We start from the raw sequence: 21,667 nt of genomic DNA, 5'->3' as shown, positions 1-21,667 counted from the left end.
TATAAGCTGTTTTACTACATGATTTTTCACGGATTTAAGTTGAAGGTGACTCTAAATTCTTATGATAACATCAACAACAAATCAATGTGCTCTCGGAACCTTCTTACTCTGATTTATGATATTCGAGTTCTGGCTAGCTAGACCATCATGTCGGAAGTGCCCGTTAAATTGATACATGCATTGCCTTTTGCTGCTCTAAATACCTATTTTCAGACTTTCTTTATCTGAGAGGATGTTTTAGAGTTTTTTTAATTTATTTCTTTTCATTGAACAAAAAAAAACGCAAAGCAATCATTATTGAGAGGGTTTTACTTCAGAAACTGTTTTTTTTAATTTTATTTTAAAAAAAGAAAGAAAAAAACCCACCCACATGACCAAAGGTTACGGGGTGAATAATTTCTCCCACCTGGAAGATGAAGCCCAAGTCCCATCTTCCTCTTCTTATCAATCTCCTCCTCTCACTATTGAGAGTTCTGAGCTCTCCCTGTCAGTGTCTCTGATGGATGGTACTTGTTTCCACTGTTAAACCTTCTGTTCCTATTTCCTAAGCTTTCTGTCCCATCCAACTAAAAAATCCAAAAGGAATGTGGGACTCTTAGGTCTGCTCCCAATCAACCAGCACTCTCTCTGATTTTCTTTACCTGATCTCGATCGCTATCCCTAATCCCTGACTAATTCTGGTAGACAACGAAAAGGTAATAGAAAGGTAAATAGAACTCCGCTAAGGAAGAACAAGTGATCAACCACACGTAAAATTCAATAATAGTGCTAAAGCAACTACATTTTTAGACCACATTAGTGACACATTATATATCAAATAACGTGTATGATAAAATGTACGTAACAATTAACCTGTCGCAACAAAGTTATCTAATGTGATTTAAAAATGTGGTTCATCTCGTCTTACGTACTCAATACACACCGGAAGATTCATATCAAAACATTACCACAAAAACTAACTTAAAAAGAGTAGTCTGAACTCTTGTTTAGTCGGGAGGATGTTAAGTTGTTTCAAGGGTACGTTGCTCTTGTTATAGACCCCTCTTAGCTTCATGACCAAATGAAGGATCGTTGTTGGGGGTGATATTGGTGTTTTGATCTCCAGACCAATCAAAGAGATTGAAGGCATCCATGGCACCCTTGTTTCCTCCCTTTTGCTGTTCATCTGCAGTGAAACATTGTGAGAACAAGAGGTTTAGTGGGTCAGCTTCAATTTCTCCTAGATCAGCAAAGAAATCCTCTGATTGGTTGTTGGACTGTTCAGGCATTGATGGTCTGTAAGGAAACCCTTGATCATGATTACTGAACTGGTGATGATGATCACTATCATGCTGATGATGGTGATGAAGAGGTTGATCGATCTCTAATTGCAGCTTCTCAATGTCCTCAAACTCTTCTTTAACTGTTGAACTACTCCCAACAGTTGCATTAACCGGAGACAGTACATGATTATCCTCGTTCATGCCGTCAGCTGCAGCCTTCTGTTCTTCCTTTGCTGGGCTATTTGGCTTTTGATGATGACCCGTATTAGGAGAGGTCTTTGAACCGGCACCGGCTTTCGATGGCTGGGATCGGGTTGAGCCGGCAAGAGCATTTCTCTGGGTTGGCCAGGGATGGTTGTGCTCGGAAGTGTAGGTGATTACCAACATGTTTGGATCAGTCCGGCTACGCTCTACTTGTTTCCTTGCTGAGCAACCCTTTGAGCTGCTGCATCTATAGTAACCTCTGCACACAGTTTGTTAATTAATCAGTTCAAAAATCAAAAACCCTCATTATCTTTGCTTGCATCATATACCACTTGTAACAGTTTAATTGATGCACTGTTGTAAATGCTTTTTTTTTCCTTCTTTTTTTCTCAAAAGTTTCAGACATGTTAGGGTTAACAGTTTGTTTATCAAATCATTTTGCATGTCAAACTCTTAATAATCCAAGTTACATCTCATTCAACTCAAATATTGCTACAACATTAAGAATTGTAAGTTGTGAAATAAGAATTTGTTTTTCTTTTTGTTTCAAAATCTCATTAATTCGAAGTAAATACTATACTCGCAAATGGGTACTAAATTTGATATTACTAACATCAATAATATTTATCAATATTGCATTCAATGCTGAAAGTATAATATATGATTTTGCAGAAGGGACACAACATGCACTTCCATGGTTGTCAGTGAAGTATGCAAATGGCAGCCTTAGCCTTAGTTCCAGGAACTTTCTGTATGTCATCGATTACGACGATGTCAAGAACGTAGTAAGTAAGAGACTGGCTGAACAAACCTTGGGTATGGTGAACCTTTGATGGGTTTCTGACCATACTTTCTCCATGCCCACAGATCAGATGGAACTACTTCTCCAGTTGGCCTACTGTTTGCTGCTGCTGGTGCTGGAATGCATACCACCTTCTTCGCCTGGCTCTTCCTGCTCATACAATATAATACAATCCATTAATCTTAATTACTTGACTGATGATGATTATTAGCGCGCTTATCGTTCGAGCTCGCTAATTAACTCAATACAGATGAAATATTTGGATACGTACATTGCTTGGTTCAGTCTATTATTCCAGAAAACAGCGATGTTTCGATAGCTGGGTTTGGGGTGAAAAGATAAAGGATGAAAGCTAAGTGCGTGATTGCTATTGTGACACAAACAATGCCCCCCCCCCACCCCACCTTTTGTAACAATGTGGTCTCACCTGGAAAACAGTCCCAGCTAGCTAAGCTTAGCTTAGACCTCTTCATGAATCAACAAGACCCTTCAGTCAAACTAAGGGAGATGATGATGATACTAAAAAGCGAGACTATAACAAAAACAAACCCTATTCTTAGATTGAACCAAAACCCAAGTTGCAGAAAAGGGTTGCTAATCTATGACTAACTATGGCTACTAATCTCGGGGTTATTTAACAAGTGTGAATAATTAAGTCCTATAGTTGTTAACAAGGGTTTAATTAAATCATGGAATCATGCATCGATCAAGAAATATTAAAAGCTCTCTCTCTATTTCTTAAATCTCAACTCTCTCTCTCTCTTTACCTTCGCTTGATACCCGGATTCCGTGGAGATGAGATCTGCACCCCAACTCCGGTGTTCTCGAGCAAGCAACCTTTTGAGCTGTTTGCATTAATCATGTCGCTTCCAACCATAACACCACCAGGCCCCGCCTTGATTCCTCCTCCTCCCCTCGGCGACGACCCCAACACCGCCACCGAATCACACCCCGCCACGTCGCCGCCGGGGGAGATCTGAAGCATACGTGAGAATATGTTGTTGCAAGCAGACCTCTTACTAACTTCACCTTGATGATGGTGTTGACCAAGTACATGAGAAGCACCAAACGGCGCCGCACGAGCTTCCATGTCTACACTGATGTTCATTTCCGGAGTCGAACTGAAGAAGCCGCCGGTGGAAGTGGACGACGTCAGCTCGTGAAGAAGTGGATCGCGTATGTAGGACGAGAACGGATCGCCGAAATTGTCCCTTGCGTCTTCTACTTCTTCTCCCATGGCTATTGACGTCGAGAATTTCATAGAATGGTTATCATCGGAGGAAAACTGCCAACTCTCGGAGTTCATTGTTTCGGAATGATAAGCCGACGATGAGGACGATCCAGTAGCAGCAGCACCAGCTCGAAGTATATCAGTTAAATCGCCTTGATAATTCTCCATCCCAATTGGCATGGACAAGCTGCACATGATACTAATACACAAACTAGTATAGAAAAACTGTCATTTGAATCAACCCTAGCTGACGTAGAGCAGCATATAAGCTAATAATTTGGGGTTTTAGGTCTGATCAAGCAGATATGCTAGCTGTGATCGATAATGGTGTGTGGAGCTGAAGCAAAGAGAGAGAGAGAGAGAGAGGGCGCAATGGAAACGAGTTTTGGAGGTGATCGATGATGTTGTGGATTGTTATATGGTTATGTGCTTCTCAAAAACAAACAAAGTCATGAGAAAGAGAATGGTTTTGAGAAAGAAAAGAGATCAGAGAGAGGTGGAGATCGGGAGCTGACTTTTCACACAAAACAGCTCTACTGAGTCTACTCCATACGCAACAGAAAAAGAGAGAGAAAGAAAGAAATTAAAGAACAGAGGGTTGAGAATAAAATAATGTCTGAATTTTGCCGAATTGCTAATATAAACTATTTGCGATTTGTCATCGAGCTAACTATAGGGCTTGTTTACTCTTATGTTTATCTCTCTTCACTGTCAAAATTTTTATATACAATGACCACCTTATAATACAAACAAAGTCATTTCTGGCTTTTTTTTTTTTGGTTGGGAAAATAAGTGATAAGAAAGGAAAGAGGCGGCAAGTAGCCGCGTTTCTCGGAGAAACGTTTCGAAACATGAACAATGGCACCGTTCGTCGTTTCTTTTTCGAAGCTTTCCACATTCGATGTTCGTATATCACCAAAACGTTTAGAATGAGGAAGCAAATATTTTTGCACGAAACTAATTTCAGGCCAACCAAATGAAAGAAACAAATTCTACTAAATGTGTTTTCTTAAGATGTGACTTAAGTCATACGTACCTATAATCGGTTTAGTGTTTAGTGACTCTTTATATCACAATACTATACTTCTGCTCCTTTTTCTATTTTACGTTCCAAATCATGAAGGTAAGAGTTGTACAGATTAAGGAAAGTCGTATATATAGGCCAGTTTTCAATACAATCACTTGTATTTTCACAATCTAAAGCTCCGGACTGGCGTAAGGACGGGTGCAAAGGAAGTCGATGATGGAGTACATAGCAGATTAGTCCAAATGTCAAAAGATTATACCAAGTTTTGATTTTGGAGCTCAAAGTGCTTGAACATATGGTTAATATGTTACGGATTGATCGATGATACAAATTATATATAGACCATACGTTCAAACACTTTTACCGCTTCACTACAAGGAAAACCAAACAGCACGCAGACGAATATGCATATATTGGAGACGTTAAATAGTAACTTTTGTGCCTACCTTTACCTTATGTGCGTGATCTCACTCATCTCAATGCATGGTTTGCTACAATATTTCTTTGTTTAAATACAACTCGATATTTCTGTTTTCCTAGTTTTGTTTTCCCTTCCTATTTATAAATTAGGGTGGATCATTCCGCCTTCGAATTATAGGGCCGGGACTCGATCTAACGCCATTCACCGAAAAACTAACCTACTCCCTTATTTTACTTGAAACAAATAGACAAGAAGAAGGAGATTGTTTAATACTTTACATCCTACAATTACTTAATCTGTTACCAACCAACAATACGGTGATGATGGAATGTTATACATACAATCTATTAGCATTATTTAGAGGTATAGTGCTAGCTTGCAGCGGATACAATATTAAGATGCTACAATTTTTTTTCTAGTGATCGATTCTTATATGTTTACTTTCCTTATTGCTCTGGACTGATGATGCATATATGCAACATTTTTCAAAGTCAACACCGGTTGACCTTAATTTGGCCATTACCATTGAAAACATTGATATATGAAATAGAGATCAATGTGTAATTGCTGTTCTAGTATTTGTTTTTTTTTCTCTTAATATGACAAAAATTAGGCGATATCAGCTTCTATGTAACAGTCTGTTAGATGACAGAGCACCCACTATACCCTGGATGTAACCGCTACAATCAGGAACACAATCAGGAACTCACCGCACGCTCATCTCTTATCAGATTTTTTATTAATAATAAAAAGAAAATACATGAGGTGAGGAATGAGGAACTAGGCCAAAACCATTCCAAAAACAAACCAAAACAACATATCAAATTAATAAGCATAATGACATTGCCTTTTTTTCTTTTCATTGGCTTAGTACTTGCTAGCTTGTGGGTTCCTTTGCATTTTTCAACTATTTCAGAAGCCACTCCACTAATTCTCTAATTAAGTGAGTTAAAAAGGGGATTATGAGCCTAACAGGAAATAAAAGGTGATTGTGATGAAAGTGAGGTTCACAAAATGGGGTGAGATACAACATATGTCGGGATGATGAAAGACAAGGGTTAGAGTTAGATTGATCATAATGGAGTATATTACATAAGGTTTTACTAATTAGTTGATCGATGATTGTGTTTTCAGAGGTCATCAGATAAAAATGCATTCTGCTTTGGTCTAAAAGTTCTGTTTGTTTTTGGAGTCTAGTGTTCATATGACTAGTTCAAAGATCAAAGATGGTGCTAATTAAGCAATTAACATCGATCATTATCAACATAGATCATAATAATTTACATCATGTAATTTGATATGACTGTTGGATTTCTTTAATTTTAAGAAACAAATATGGGAAGAGAAGGTGGCTGTTGATTAGAATATTGAAAGTATATATAATGGGTCAATAATGATTGAAGGAATCACCGTCCTCACTCCTCATAGTCTCATACATTATAATTAGATTAGACATTTTGAGACTAGTCTCTCTCATACCCTCGTTAATTAGGGCACTTCAAGAGTTCATCAATAGTTTTGGCTTTGAAATTTCTTCAAAAGAGCAGTGTTGCCATCGTTCTTTGTCTCCTCGATCACTAGCTTACTTTCTTAATGCTTTCTCTATTTCCTCATTTGTTTCTATCTATTTGTGAAGCACATGCATGCTAAATATAACTCACTAAACAGTACAAGTGAAAAAAAATGAGAATTTAAAAATTTCATTCTTCCCGTTCGAAAAATTCTTATTAATTTGGACCAAAACAATTAACTATAATTAATAAACGATAGTTTGATATTAAAATTTATGTATAAACTCTAACACGATGATATTGTACGTACGAATAGAAGAGATAATGAAAACTATTTCGGCGACGGTTAAAAATCATTTGTTTATGCATACAATATACCGACATTGTACACAACTCTTTAAACTAAATTAGCAGAACTCCACATGAATTAGAATAAATTGAAAAATTAAGCTGATAATTTAATCACTAATCAAGTCCTACTAGCCTAGCTAGCAATAGTGCTGTAATTTTATACAAAAAAAAACAGCTAATTAGATAGCTATAGATAATTACCCATTTACAGTTTACACAACTTGATCATGTGTGGTATTTAATTTCTTCTGTTTAAAAAGCTGGATAATTATAAAAATGACTTCTCTGCAGTCTGGACCTGTTCTATAATATTGGGGAGGGCTTGTTAACAAAAAGTTCCTGAGCTTTTTTGATCGAGTGGTCCATTCTCTCAACCGCAAAATCCCATTTTATAGTTTAGTTTGCTAGATCGACCATTATTGATGGACACTGGCTTTTGATCAGATCAGACTCAGCAAGAGCAAGATATATAGACAAACACTTGCCCCACGTTGTTGCATGACGAGCTTCATCAGCCTCGCTCGAAAACAAAATTGAACTGGGATTCTCTGTGCAGTTCTCTACAGAGCTTTTGTCTTCCCACAAAGAATCGTTATAGCTAGCAACCTGCCATGTGAAGCAGACACAGGATTATTAATTCAACAGAAAAATTAGAAACCAAAATTAAACTAATACTTGAGTCCATGACTCATCGGGGGGTCTTTAAAATTCCAACGTTCCAACCCTTGGTGGGATGCTTACGAATGCTGAGAGGAATTAAACTATGGGGAAATGAGGTGTCTGTAATATTTTGCTGCAGTTTTATAATCTATTCTGGTCCCTGATTATGATAAGGCTGTTGATTTGCACGCATGACACTTTGCTTATGAAGTTGCCACACCTCTGAACGTCACCACTTGGATCCTCCTACCGGCGACGTTACCGGTAAGCATGGCCTGGCCTGAACTGACCTGATGACCTGAATCTGACTGGTGCTTCTGTTCACTCACATAGATAATGCCCAACCATTATCGTCTACTTGGACGGCTGTGAGCACCAGCTGTCTTTTGTCATTTGCCCTAATTTGCTAGCTATCACAGTCCAAACATCCAATGTCCCTGCAGGCCCCATATTAGCTAGGTCAAAGGGGGAGTTCGCGTTAAGCTTACCATATCTCAACCCTAACCCTAGCTAGCCTTTATGTTATTCGATCTTGATCTCAATTTCAATGTTTTGAGCTTGATCATTAGAATTGAATTGGGAAATATATGTACAATCCTTTCACAACATGTAATCATGCGAGAATCACAAATGTTTTTGTTCACTTCAACAGATACTTATATTGAGTACGTATTATGAATTCGTCGTTGTTTTCATTATACATTTGTAACTACATAGCCAAAAACTAAAAGCCAAGCAGACACGTGGAAATAGTCCTAGCAGAGTATCCCAATAGGTGGTTCGTGACAGCTTAGTGATTTGATATAATCCAGGTTCATCAATGTACCTTGAATTAAGTGAACAATCTAGGCAAACCCAATAACAAAATGACAAGTTAAATTCCACTTTCGAGTTTAGTCAGTAATCTCAATATTGCTTCGCAATTAGCACATGGAATTTCTAAGAACTATGGAGGGCCTATCATTGAGGATTTGAGGGGGTGGGGTTTTGGCTCTTCACCACCAACCACAGTGCCCCGATTGTTTAGGCTTTAGCTATAAGTGAACAAAGGAATAAGGGAAAAATGATACAAGTGGTTTGGTCTCGTAGACTTTAGCTGTGCATTTTGTTTTCTAATTTTCAACAAATTAAAAGAGGTTGGTCCATAATATACGAGGCAGTGCACCTGAATAATGTATGAAACAAGCAAAGAAGATAGGTACCTTCTTCCATTGGTAATCTCCAAAACTTCTCTTTTTTTAGGGGAGCCACGAAAACATGAGAATGATATTGTAATCTAACATATCCCATACGTGGGGAACTGCAAAATTGTCATGTTAATTAAATTGAAATCAAGATTAAACTACTTGAAGGGTAGCTAAGGATAATATTAAAGCCCTTGAATTGAGTACAAACGTGGCCCTTTCCCATGTGGATAGGTGATCATAAAGACTGAGAAGAAGTTAAGAAAAGCATTGCGGGATTTGGTTAATCTGGTTCTTATTCTGGGGATAATCTTGATTAAGACCAGTGTAAAACCCCTTTAAGTGAATTTAAAGTTGAAGCGGAAAACCGCGCATAGAAAAGAGAATCAAAGCCCAAAGCCCAACACAAACTTCACCTAAATGGTGGACCCCTCAAGCCCGATAGGCCCACGTCATTCACAAACCGCCTAGCCCACCTCGTCTCCGCCTCCCACAGGTATTTTTTTTTTTTTTGTTTCATCCCAGAAAATCTACCTCGAGCTAGTCTCCTTGTAGTTTTGTCATATGAAAAACTGGACTGCAACAATTAATAGCGGAGTAAATAGCAAATAATTAGTCTGAGTGGAGCTAAGCTAGGAGTTTTCCAATCCCTCATTGATCTCCGGAAGGTTAACGCTTTGCACAGGTAATAGCATTTGCCCCTCCTAAAATGAGAAGACTAGAAAAGAGAAGAGAGAAAAGAAAAAAAAAAAATTACACTATGGACACAGACTCAGCCGTATATTCAACTATTCTTGTTGAAATTTTCAGATTCTACATTTGGATGCTAAACATGGATTTGTACAATCAATCTCCGATGATGAAAACTCTTGCAAAAAGGGAAAAGAAGTGATTTTACAAGCCTTATGTGATCGTAGCCTCCATACATGAAATGCTCCTGTTTGTGCACACAGCTTACAATAACAGTTACAGTATAATGAAATAAGTAAAAGAATTTACATGCCTTCTCATGAAGAGAAAATAAGTATGTAGCACTTGATTCACTTTGTCACTAAATCTCTATATGAACAGGCTACAAGTTTGGAAGTTGACAATTTTTCGAGGGAATTTACTATATCACCTATGAACCTATGAATAAATCATTGATTAGACCCTAAAATATGAAGCTCAGCCTCTTTTTCACTAATCTAGGTGATTATATGGTGAATGAACATCACTACTTGTAATACACAAGAGGATTACTAATGAACGCATTTATAACTAAGACTTACAGTATTCAGATACCAATTTCCTATCTTTGCCTTTCACCATTTTGTAAGCTTCTCTTAAATTTCCTTCGGCTAGATATCAACTAGCAAAGTGCACTTTGCTTGCTATCTTCTTGGAGGTTTGGGCGGATATTGTGGGGGTCTGCTAGATTGCCAAGATGGCTCAGAGCCTTCCGAGACAGACGACAGAGTGGACATATGGTTGAGAGAAGTTCCCTGTGTTGGGGAGTCCGGAGGATCAGGCGTGTCTGGAACGAAACAACAAAGTGGAGTTTAGAGACTGAATAATGCAATTCAGGAACAGTGACTGCAAGAAGCACATACCGAATAATGCCTTAACAGAAGGTCTCTTTGGCTTGTTAGTCTTTTTCTTCAACTCAGCTGCATTAAAGTTTGCATTCATCAGTAAACAAGGAAAAGGAAAGAAACCTTCATTGAATAATTTGAAGGAGATTCAAGAATAATCATCTATTGATTCAGATATATTAATACCGTCAAACTTTGCACTGTGGTCTATGAATATTGATACTGATCTTAGTTGGTTTTCATGACATAATTTACTGGTTTAATAAATACTTACCCATCCCAGGCATGTGATGCTCATTGACAATTTCATAATTCTTGTATGTATAACCAACAAAATTTGAATCCATGGTCGACAGCATCTGAAATGAACGCAAGTAGATGATTCATTGGTCAACAGGGTTTACAAAAGAAAAGGCTGTCTTAACTGCAGAAAAAAGGGTTTGTTTTAGTAATTGAATTAGTTACTTGCCTTTCTCCATGGACCAGACTTTGATGGAGTTTCTACAGAAGCACCCAACTGCAAGCATGGAAAAGAGAATATATGCTTAACTTGCCACATGAAAGCATCAACAAACAAGGGATGAACACAAATATAACAAAATCGCGCTTACACTAGATTGGAAAGAAAAGTTTCATACATGATTAAAACAACATAATGTGCAGAAGCTACAAATTTTCTTTTAAAACCAACAATGATAGAAATTTAAACCATCTTCTTGACTTGTCATGAATGGTAAACATGAGCAAGTATTCATTGTATTTTCTCAGTGGAATGCAAACTCTTTATCTTATTCATTGATAAGAGACATAAATTCAATAACATGGCAAAGTTTCTCATCCAGATCGTTCCCTTTCTACACATAGTTAAGGTAACCCTTTCAGGCAGTTATTCACAACAACAGTTCAAAAAGGTTTAAGATTTGCTACCTTCAAGCATAATCAAAGTTAAACGACTGAATAATGCCAAATGTGACAAAAAAAAAAAGGATGGAAAAGAGTACTGCGGCAACCAAACTGAAAAGATATAATAATTTCCTTACCTCTTCAAACTTCTCAAAGTTTTGAGTATCTAACTCGTTGTTAACCTCTGGTATAAAGGCAGCTTCCATCTGATATAATCTATCCCATTGTAACCCTTTAAACCATGGGTGTGCCTAAATAGGAAAACAAGTGTCAACTTAAATACATAAATCGTAAGACCAAAAAACAGAGAGGAAGAAAATTGTGCGTATGCATACTAACTTTTATTTCATAAGCTCCTTTAGTCCCAAGTCTTTGCTCAACATTGCATAGGAGCTTGCAAATGAGATCTTTAGCCTCAACAGAGAGCTTTGCTTCCTCCGGGAATTTCAGATGAGCTCTCCAGTTTACAATCTGCATGGATACAGTAACCATTAATTTGATAAGAATATAGAAGTTATGTCTGCAGGAGAATTTCCGATTAATAATGATTAACTTTTCAAGTACTTGATCAGGATATGAGACACAATTTGTAAAATCTGCCTTGCATAACCCCACAAAACCGAAACCCTATCCCAATATCACAAATTGTAAAGCTGGAAGTCAACACTATATGTACCTTTTTGCATGTGAACATAGGTTCTTCAGAATAGAAAGGTGGAAAGCCCACAAGCATCTCATACATGATTGCACCAAGAGACCACCTGACACAAATATCTTGTAAGAAACTAAATAACTATCTTATGCCATTAGGTGATAGATGTGCAGAAAAGTTCAACTAACCAATCACATTCCATTCCATATCCTTTCTTCAGCAGTACTTCTGGAGCAATGTAGTCTGGCGTCCCAACCGTTGAATAAGCCTAAATGTCATACGACAGGTCTATTTATATGTAAAGAAACAAAAGCATATCCTAATTAATGCACAGAAGGAACTTAGGAAAAGTCCATCTCTACAATAAAATTTTCACTCAAATTTCCCAGAACGTTACAACATCTTATGATCTTGATGGCATGTATATGAAATATCAATGGCATTAGATGCCATTGACCAATCTATGCTGGCATGTACTTCTTGTTTACTCAAAGTTCAACAGCAATATTGGATGTTCATCTGGCATAGTTGTGGCAACAGCCTAACCAATGTTTTAATTCATCTTCCATAACTTAGCAAACTTCCCAACACGGCAAACAGGAACTGGCTGTTTAGTTCTACTATATATCAGTATTCAAAGATACTACACATATGCAAACAAAGAAACACAATTTACCTTTCGTTTTACTATCGTATCTTACGATTTACGAGTTACATTCTTTCTATATGCATGTCTAACCAAGTCACCAGGAACAATTCTATTTTAACGTAGGCCAAGTAAAGGATGATGAAGAAGCAACAATCTCATCCAAAAAGTCCATGTATGCAACTGACAACTCTAGACCTTCACCTGATGAGTAAAACAGCAAAGAATAGAACATACCAACATTCGTCTGTTCTTTTGCCAGTGCAATAACTTTTCCTGCTGTGTTCTTTTTGGTGCAGGAGGATTGGATTGCTGTTTAGAGTGTTGGTTACTATCTGAAGGAGTTTTTAAATTCCTTCCTACTGCTGAGTCATTCTCAATGAGATCCGGAAAGCTATTAGTGCCTAAAGGCTTACATAACCCAAAATCTGAAAGCTTCATGTGGCCATGACGGTCGAGCAGTAAATTATCAGGCTTAATATCCCTATCAAAAAGAAAAAAAATCATCATGACCATATGCCACTTGAAGCAATAATCTAAAAAGCAAATAATATAATCACGGGTATAAAATAACTATAGCGCAAACAGACCGAAACCCTAATGATAAGACTGCGCATATGGATACTTGGCTAAAGGTTTGGATGATCATCATCAACGTTCTGACAGGATGGCTTAATAATTTTTGTCACTTCCGTAATCAGGGTGGCTTAATATGTGCGAAATAAGGAGGTCCACACTTTAATTTCAAAGCGGGACACCGCTCTGGAAGGGAACTGTACACACACAGTGGATATATATATATATATATATACACACACACACGGAGAGGATCTAAAGAGGACGTCCGCACAGCCCTTAAAGTGCGGACGTCCCTCCGTTCTCCTCCGTACGGCTCCAACGACGGCGTGCCTCCACCCCAGCGGCCTCCAACAGCGTCCCCGATCACTTTCCCTCCCCGGCAAGTCCGCCGAATTCCAGTTTTCCGGCGAGATCACCCAAAACTTCAAACAAAATCTATCTCGCAGGAAAACTGGAATTCTGCGGACTCGCCGAGGAGGAAAAGTGATCGGGGAAGCTACTGGAGTCCGCTGGGGTGGAGACGTGCCCTCGCCGGCGCCGTACGGTGGCGAACGGACCGAAATCCACACCGTAAAGTGGTGCGGACGTCCGCAGCTGAGAAGGCTTATATATATATACAGCCCTTCTCGGCTGCGGACGTCCGCATCAAAGTTTTTGGTGCGGATTTCCATTTTTGCACCACTTCCCGATCGAATTTCCTCAAACTTCCTTCTAGACATATCTAGATCATCTTGTGAAGATCATCTCTGCAAAATTTCAGCCAATTTGGTGATCGTTAAGGCCCTCAAAATCAAAAAACAAATGGACATGATGAACCGGACAAAATTCAGTCCGTCAGATTGTTGTTTTTCGATTTTGAGGGCCTTAACGATCACCAAATTGACTGAAATTTTGCAGAGATGATCTACACAAGATGATCTAGATATGTCTAGAAGGAAGTTTGAGGAAATTCGATCGGGAAGTGGTGCAAAAATGGAAATCCGCACCAAAACTTTCGTGCGGACGTCCGCACCTGAGAATTCCTATATATATATATATCAGGAAATGTATCATATCAGGCAAAACTTAAGCCAGGCCAGTATACTTTAAAGGAAAAATATACATAAAGTGCCAGTGTTCTGTTTGGCTAAAAGTAAAAGACACCTATAACTGCTGACTAGACTAGTATTCTTGGCATAGTGTAATGCATCTCCAGCAGTATTGATAAATTGAAAAAAATTAGAGATTTATCAATTTTTAAATGAATCTTTGCTCCTGCAGTAAACTTAAGAAGTTGATAAATTTAGAAATTGATAGAGAAAATTGATAAATTTATCAATCTTGGGGAGACAATTAACTAAAACTTAGCTAATGTATACAATTTAGCAATACTGCTTGAGCAAAAGTTTAAAAATTGCTACTTTAAATCTAAATGTTGACAAATTTAGCAATAAATTTAACTCTACTGCCAGAGATGCTCTACATTCAGTCAGTACTTGGATCTAATTCAGTAAGGAACAAGAAAAATGAGGTAAAAAACCTGTGAATGTAGTTGTGCTTATGAATAGACTCAATGGCAAGAACAGTTTCTCCGACATAAAACCTTGCTTCATCTTCAGTCAAGATATCTTTGCGCATTAGTAATGTCATCATGTCACCTCCCGGAAGATATTCCATTATTAGATACAAAAACTCCTCATCTTGAAAGGAGCAGTAGAGCTTGACAATGTAAGCACTATCGACCTCCGCGAGAAGATTTCTTTCAGCTTTAACATGCTCCACCTTCCAAAGAGAAATGAAAGAATGTAAGTATTAAGTATTACGATTAAGAGGAAACTCACACTATATACACTACTAATGCCGCAGAGCAAAGAAACAAGTGATTTCCACACAATTAAGATGGAACTCATAGTTCTTCATTAAGGTTAATTCTACCTGGCCTCTTCGGAGCATCTCCAATTTCTTGAGCTTTTTCATGGCATACACCTGGCCAGTAGACTTCTCCCTGCAAATTCTCACCTGCATTTTTTTTTTTCACCACACAAATAAAGGCAAATGCATTTGATATAAAGAACAACTCCATCAACAACAACAAAGAAATTACGAAAACCAAAACGCAACAAGATCACACCTCTCCAAATGCGCCTCTTCCGATAATCGTCAACAGCTGAAAGTCATCAACCCCCATCTTATGCCTCTGAAGATGCATATACTCTGTCTCCTTCTGCTCCAAATACTTGAGCACATTCATCTGATCCTCCTGCGAAACTTCGGCATCCGCCAACCGCCTCTCCAGCATCCATCGCCTGCAATTAGGCCACAAAAAACACAAATTCAATTCCCAAACACAGCCTTACCTCCAATCCAAACACAAAATCAGCAGACTTGCTTTACTGAGTCTACTCTACCTCTCCTTCCTGTCCTGCAAGCACTTCATTTGCGCCTTGTAGTGGTTCTCTATGTACTGCTTCGCCGCCTCCACCTTCTGCTTTGTCGCAGCCGACGGCGCCTCGTCGTCCAAAGAAGCCGGCCGTTCATCTGTAGCGTATTCCGTCCCCTTCTTCTTCGCTCTCGGCTGAAACTTCTGGAACCAACTCCGAGCAGAATCCATCGCCGGAAAACTAGAAGAAAACCTCTCAGTCAACTGCGGCTCTGCGGTTCCAGTACAATCCAAGTCAAAATGTTCAATCGGTGATATTATATTCCACAAAATCGCAACCGAAAAAATCAAAACAAAAAAAATTGGAGGTGGAGGATCAGAAACGATAATGATATTAAGCGAAGAACTGAAATAAAATACTGACGGAGTGCGGAGATCGCATCGGGATAAGCTCACGTGGAAACTGTGGCGACTGAATCAACGATGGAGCAGTTTCTGTACTCCTTCCTTTTTTACTAGGGAAGACTCATCAGAGAAGAAAGGATAATAATAAATTTTCGTTATAATTAATGTGGTTAAAATTGACAGGCCTGTTGAACAGACGGAACTGCCCTCGGGAATGAGATTGTTTGGTGGAGATGGTGGCCTTGGTGGGGGTGGTTTGGGGAAGTGTGATTTTGACGATGATTATTAGGCGTGGTGGGAGTTGCCGTCGCGGGAAGGGAGGGAGGAGGTGACCGGGGTCAGGGACGGACACGTGGCGGGGAACGTGATGGCACGAAAAGGACGACGGTGTGGCCACGTCGGATGGGGCGTAAAGGCGCGCAAACTTGGAAGTAACGCGTAACTGAATGAATCGTGACCGTGAAGTCTGGGGGTGACCGGGGTTTGGATGTTTGCGTTTGAAAACGCGTGGGAAGGTTTAACCATGGTTAGAGGAGAAAAGCGCAGGGTAGGTGAGACTGTGAGAGATAGAGTGAGACTTTAACAAAAATGAAGAAGAGTTCAAAAGAAATAAGAAAATGCACCAGCCGGGAATCGAACCCGGGTCTGTACCGTGGCAGGGTACTATTCTACCACTAGACCACTGGTGCCAAGTTGAGAGGTATTCTCTAAAACAGGTACTTTTCCAGTGATCATTTTTTAAGTTCAACAGGTGAGACGAGTTCATCTATTTTGTCTGTGATTCAAACTCTGCCTACGCTAGCCTTTTAATTCTTCAGAGTTCATTTGACATGTTTCAAGTATAGTTAGATTGAATAATCTCAACCATTTAATCTTTGTTTTTATAATGCTTGAACTTTGATCAAATCTAATGTGCATGTTAAACAAAGGTTATAACGCATTCCAAAATATAGCCTTACCCTTATTATGCTTCTGAAACCTGCTGATATCATTACCCGTTTAGATTGTGACGCAAGTTAATATATACCAATTAATTACCTCCGACTTCTTCACTGCATTATACTGGGAAAATGTGGAAGGTTTAAAGAAGTTCATATTTGGCTGTATCAAATCGTAGAATACATGCAGATGAAGGGAAATTGTGCATGAATCTTTTAGTCTTTGAAAATCAAAATAAAAGGCTCTTGCAATCAAATAGATATGATGAAGACGCTAACATCTTTTATAAATGTTCTTTACTTCTAAAAAATTACTCCGGAGTTTTCTCTAATAATGTAACATAGTTTTCTATTCATATCTTTATTTTTTATCACTGGTTTTTCTTCGCTAATGAGGTATTATTTTGTTCAATGCAACCATATGAAAACGTTTATGCAGAACCGATAGACATTAGGTATCACATCCGCTTTGATCTTACTTCTATATGACTAGAGGTATTAGGTTTTCTGGTAGATGCTATGTTTAGACTAGCTAACAACGAAGGTTTGTGTTTATTTTTGTCCTTTTATCTTCTTTTGCTCTGTCTCTGGATGCAACTAATGAATATGGGAATTCATACAAGCTAGGTTGACACCTGAACCCCTCTCACTAATCCTCCAAAAACAAAAATTACAATGGAGATGGTAAAGAAAAATGTCCTTATCTAGCTAACATAAAAATCTTTCAACATTGAATCTAGCGCTAACTAAAATAACTGACGTTGGATATCATTGGATCTTTCATTTCATTCAATATTATCGATTGTTATGTCTGTTTTCGTACCAATGTTTGAGAAATAAAAGTGATACAGCTACATCGTCACAAAATTTTAATTTACACCAATATCTTAAAACTATATAACATCCAATAATATTTCCGGAGTACATAATCCTACCACGATGCTTGTATATTATTGCAAAGGAAGTGCTCTCATAACACGTACGTTGAGAGGTTAAGATATAACCAGATTAATCATGATCAATTGTTGTTAGAACTCGATCTCTATCGATCAACATGCAAGATGGATGAGATTAGAAGTTCATGATTTAGTTAGGTGATTGGAAAACATGCTCATAACATGCATGAGGCCAGGGTAAAAACAAAAATACATTCCACTTCTCGTTTACTTATATAGTAATATCATTGTCGGTGAGCCGTGGCCTGGTTGGTTAGGTAGCCTAACCGACAACATTGATCAAGGTCATAGGTTCAAAACCTCACTAAACATATGTAAGGGTGTGTGAGTTATTTAATAAATTTTTTTATTTATTTAAAATGTAGCAATATCATTTGTGTTTGCAGTAATTCTCATATGCTAGAAATAAACTCTACTCCACCGCCATCAATGGCGGAACTAGGTAAAGACCAAAAGGGTGCCATGGCACCCCTTGATCTTTTGGTTGATGTATGATTTCTAACTAAGATGATATTAATTTAGGAAAAGTTTGTGGGTGATTATACTTGATGGCACCCCTCTTATAAATCTGGAAACTACTTATAAACTGAGTAGGGGAACAAAAAGAAAACGTCTTTGCACTCAATTCTTGTTTTCTTAAATGAATAAAATAGATTAATGCCAATCTATAATTTATGTCTAATTGCTATAAAATTTATGTATTAAGGTTTAAACATTTGAGGAAGTTAATGAAAAAATAAGAGCAAATGTGTAACCTTTATGTACCCATGTGGGTTTGGTCTAGTGGTAAAGTATGATAGGTCTGCTTGTTGTTGGGCGAATGTTACAGAGATACTCCTGGTAATAAGGAGGTCTCTGGTTCGATCCTCTGCAAGTGAAAAACATTCGATGGGGAGGGGTCTTGACCTTAACCTGCTCTAGGCCCCGGAGTGGCAGTCCACCCTGACCACCATTTTGATGACCAAAATGTGTAACCTTTATGTACAGTTGTACACTAATAATTATGTTTGATTAATTATATCGGTAAGAATTAAATTTTCATTTGACTATGTATTATCCGCCCCCTTTAAGATAAATTTCAGGCTCCGCCTCTGACGTCCACCACCCACTCCAACCTTACATCACTTTGTATAGTAAGTAAAAGGGAATTACCACCCAGCCTCCTGCATCAGTACTTGCCATTGATTGCAAGCTAGCAATGATTCATCACATGATATATAGAACAAAATTGATTTACCATCTTGCAAGAAATATACTAAAACTGGTACTGAATCCACGTGCTTGCAAAAGTGGCTCAGCATTGTCCCAAATTATGTAGTTACAAGTCTCTTCCATGTACCCCTCATGCCTTTAAATCATATGCCAATTTTGTGCAGTAAACATTCACCAGCTGATCATGGCTTTTATTCGATGTGATCTATAGGTGTGTTCTAAGTTGTAACCCATGATTAACAAAACGAGTGAAGCATTCAGCCACCAATCTCGATCATATCTTCGATTAGACATTACAACACAAAGAGAATAATAGTCGATTCCTCGATCTAGCGTTCGATTGGCTCCGGGTCATTAGTATGATTAGTTCTGGAGACCTAACCCTAAGGGCAGTGGGTAGCTAGCTAAAAACTTTCTAAACCCACCACCAAGTGTTGCTTAAAGCTGAGACAACACCCATTTATCCATATAATTCCATGGACCTAATCTCCTTATCTTACCAGAACCATTTCTAGCTTTGGGTCCTAATCAGAATCATTGCCTTTAGCTAGGGTTCGTCGTATCCCTTAATAATATATTAGCTGCTGCATGGAACCCTGCATATGATTTTCAAGCTAACATTATCCCCCGGATCCTTCGACCATAAACACACACACATATATGAAACAGTACTGATGAAACGAAATAGTGTATGGCTAGTTAATGATGATGAAATCACTTCATTATGTAGCATGACTGAGGTTGATACATGGAATAATATTCATTTGTAAAAAATTGTGTGACCTGCGAGAACTAGGCTATACCTTTCTCGACCACTAGCTACAATTTCTCAAGATAGGAAATGAGAGGTGTGGAGTTGAGATCCGAGTCTTTTCCTAATGAGACTAGTAATGTAGTATGACGTCTGGGTGTGAAGAGATGTCTCAGTGTTTGGAACAACCTGAGGAAGAAAAAAAACTAGTTATGCGACATATGATTATCCTAATCAATCCAGCTTGGCAGCTACCACTAATGCAAAAGTCACATAAACCATTTAGCCCCACTTCAAAAAAGAATTTAGTTAGCCACTACACGGATTTGCCGCCACTGTACGTTGGTCCAAGATTTGCGACGACACAACGACGGCAAATGCAATGTATCGAACTATTGGTGCATCAATTCACCATTCTCATATGGTCATTGGATAAAATTGTTTGCATCTCATTTTAAACTATATTGATACTAATTTTGTGAATATAAGACCTAAGTTCAATTTTTAAAAGGAGTATAGTACTTCAAGAGAGAAGAAGAAAAATCAATGATTTTGTCCTGGATGAGAACACCCTAAATGCTACTGGAATTTGTACCCAAAAGGGAAAAGCTACTGGGAATTGATTCATTCATCGTTGTTATTATTATTTTGTTTTAACCGAATTCGATCATTCATTGTCACTGCTTCAAGAAGTAGTACTGTTTGGCTAATATGTGCCAAAACATAGAATTCGATTCCCTGTTAATTTTTCCTTGTCTTATTGTTTGACTATATCTTCCAGACGAGTCTTGTTCTTAAAATGGTCTCGCATGCACTGAAAGTCTTTTGTGTGTCAAAAATCAGAATTCTATTTCAGCTAATTTTTCCTTCTGTAACCCCAGAAGTGCACTTATTGTTGGTCGGTCACACATTTTGTTCCGTTGTGAATTTTTGGTTTCATTCGAGAGGAAATGCCAGTCACATATATATCTTTTACAATCTTCAATCAATTTATATGATTTTTTTTCATGGATTAGGTCATATAAAGAGAAATTTTAAATACACACCTTTTACTTAATACACCACATATCAAGTTTTTCATTTCAGTATTATACTTAATACACATCCCAAACTGTCTAAAATGCCCTTAATTTATGAAATATTCTATTATTTAATATAATTAATATATATTTACTATTTGGTACCTCTTTTTACATATTATTTCGTCTAATTTTTGCTAGAAATTTTTGGTTATCATCGTTCAATTTATAATCAAATGATTATTGTTATATCCCAACTTCAAATCACCAATACAAATTTTCAAAATTTACAAGCTACTAGAATTGTAGAAGTATAGTAGCTATTAAACATAGATAGCTAGTTATTCGATAAAACATGTCATGATAAAGATGCAGTACTTGACAACATGATCTGCAAGATCAAACTAAAGTTGATACAGATAAAAAATAAAAAAATAAAGAAGAAGAAAAAGACAACCCAAATGAATTGTGGAGAAGAGTTGGGGTTAGGGAAGAAGACGTGTTTTCGACGATTTTAGGGTAGAAGATGTTGAAAAGAATACTTCTACCGCGATTTTATTTTTTTTATATAAAATAATAGTTGTTTGTTTTGGTCATTTAGCTTACCTATAAAATCTCAATAGAAACATAAAATAATAGAGGTGTGTATTAAGAGATTAGGGGTGTGTATTTAAAATTTCTCTCATATAAAACATCGCCACGGATTATTATTGTGCTTAAACACTAAACTACTCTTGTTTCGAACGCTTTACAATGTTACTGATTTTTTTTTACAATTATAGGATTTATAGCTAACTATCATCGCAAGTTCGTAACTGCTACTTTTTGTAATTATTTTTGCTTCCTCTTTGATCGATCACTATTTTTTCCTTATTTTATCTTTTTCACATAAATGGTGGATATGTGAGCAACATATCCTCGAGGGATATAACCTCTCCTTAAGGAATGTTTTTTGCAAGTTGTGGTTCGAACTAGGGACCTCTTATTATCAAAAAGAATCCTTGTAGTTTTCGCCCCAGT

General features: G+C 37.7%; 2 protein-coding genes and 1 non-coding gene across 3 annotated transcripts; all 3 read right to left on the bottom strand.

The window, feature by feature from the left end:
* Window positions 1–767: 767 nt before the first annotated feature.
* Window positions 768–3,863, bottom strand: LOC101292382 (probable WRKY transcription factor 14-like). The gene is made up of 3 exons (XM_004293637.1): window positions 3,036–3,863; window positions 2,278–2,418; window positions 768–1,725 (listed from the first exon to the last, which is right to left on the bottom strand). Exons 1-3 carry the CDS (start codon window positions 3,692–3,694, stop codon window positions 1,032–1,034), a joined length of 1,494 nt encoding a protein of 497 aa, XP_004293685.1. The 5' UTR covers window positions 3,695–3,863; the 3' UTR covers window positions 768–1,031.
* A 5,573-nt stretch (window positions 3,864–9,436) lies between these two features.
* Window positions 9,437–15,856, bottom strand: LOC101291213 (serine/threonine-protein kinase CBK1-like). Its single transcript, XM_004293633.1, has 14 exons — window positions 15,791–15,856; window positions 15,395–15,638; window positions 15,118–15,292; window positions 14,922–15,005; window positions 14,527–14,768; window positions 12,666–12,912; window positions 11,971–12,050; window positions 11,807–11,891; window positions 11,470–11,601; window positions 11,268–11,381; window positions 10,697–10,744; window positions 10,502–10,586; window positions 10,246–10,302; window positions 9,437–10,169 (listed from the first exon to the last, which is right to left on the bottom strand). The coding sequence occupies exons 2-14, from the start codon at window positions 15,595–15,597 to the stop codon at window positions 10,027–10,029; spliced, it is 1,695 nt and encodes a 564-aa protein (XP_004293681.1). The 5' UTR covers window positions 15,598–15,638; window positions 15,791–15,856; the 3' UTR covers window positions 9,437–10,026.
* Window positions 15,857–16,389: 533 nt separating this feature from the next.
* Window positions 16,390–16,460, bottom strand: TRNAG-GCC. The gene has a single exon. It is a non-coding gene; the product is annotated as a tRNA-Gly (tRNA).
* Window positions 16,461–21,667: the final 5,207 nt, after the last annotated feature.

This window comes from Fragaria vesca, linkage group LG3, assembly GCF_000184155.1.
Source record: "Fragaria vesca subsp. vesca linkage group LG3, FraVesHawaii_1.0, whole genome shotgun sequence".
Classification (NCBI taxonomy): domain Eukaryota; kingdom Viridiplantae; phylum Streptophyta; class Magnoliopsida; order Rosales; family Rosaceae; genus Fragaria; species Fragaria vesca.
Note: the sequence above shows the minus strand (reverse complement) of the source record. Positions and strands in the feature narration are given on the sequence as shown.

Coding starts and splice junctions, on each gene's coding strand:
- LOC101291213 (XM_004293633.1), bottom strand. CDS start 15,597: ATGGATTCTGCTCGGAGTTGGTTCCAGAAGTTTCAGCCGAGAGCGAAG. Junction 14,769..14,921: donor AGATGCTCCGAAGAGGCCAG/GTAGAATTAACC, acceptor TCTCTTTGGAAG/GTGGAGCATGTTAAAGCTGA. Junction 11,382..11,469: donor AAGGAGCTTATGAAATAAAA/GTTAGTATGCAT, acceptor TTTCCTATTTAG/GCACACCCATGGTTTAAAGG.
- LOC101292382 (XM_004293637.1), bottom strand. CDS start 3,694: ATGTGCAGCTTGTCCATGCCAATTGGGATGGAGAATTATCAAGGCGAT. Junction 2,419..3,035: donor AATCCGGGTATCAAGCGAAG/GTAAAGAGAGAG, acceptor TTGTATGAGCAG/GAAGAGCCAGGCGAAGAAGG. Junction 1,726..2,277: donor AAAGGTTCACCATACCCAAG/GTTTGTTCAGCC, acceptor AACTGTGTGCAG/AGGTTACTATAGATGCAGCA.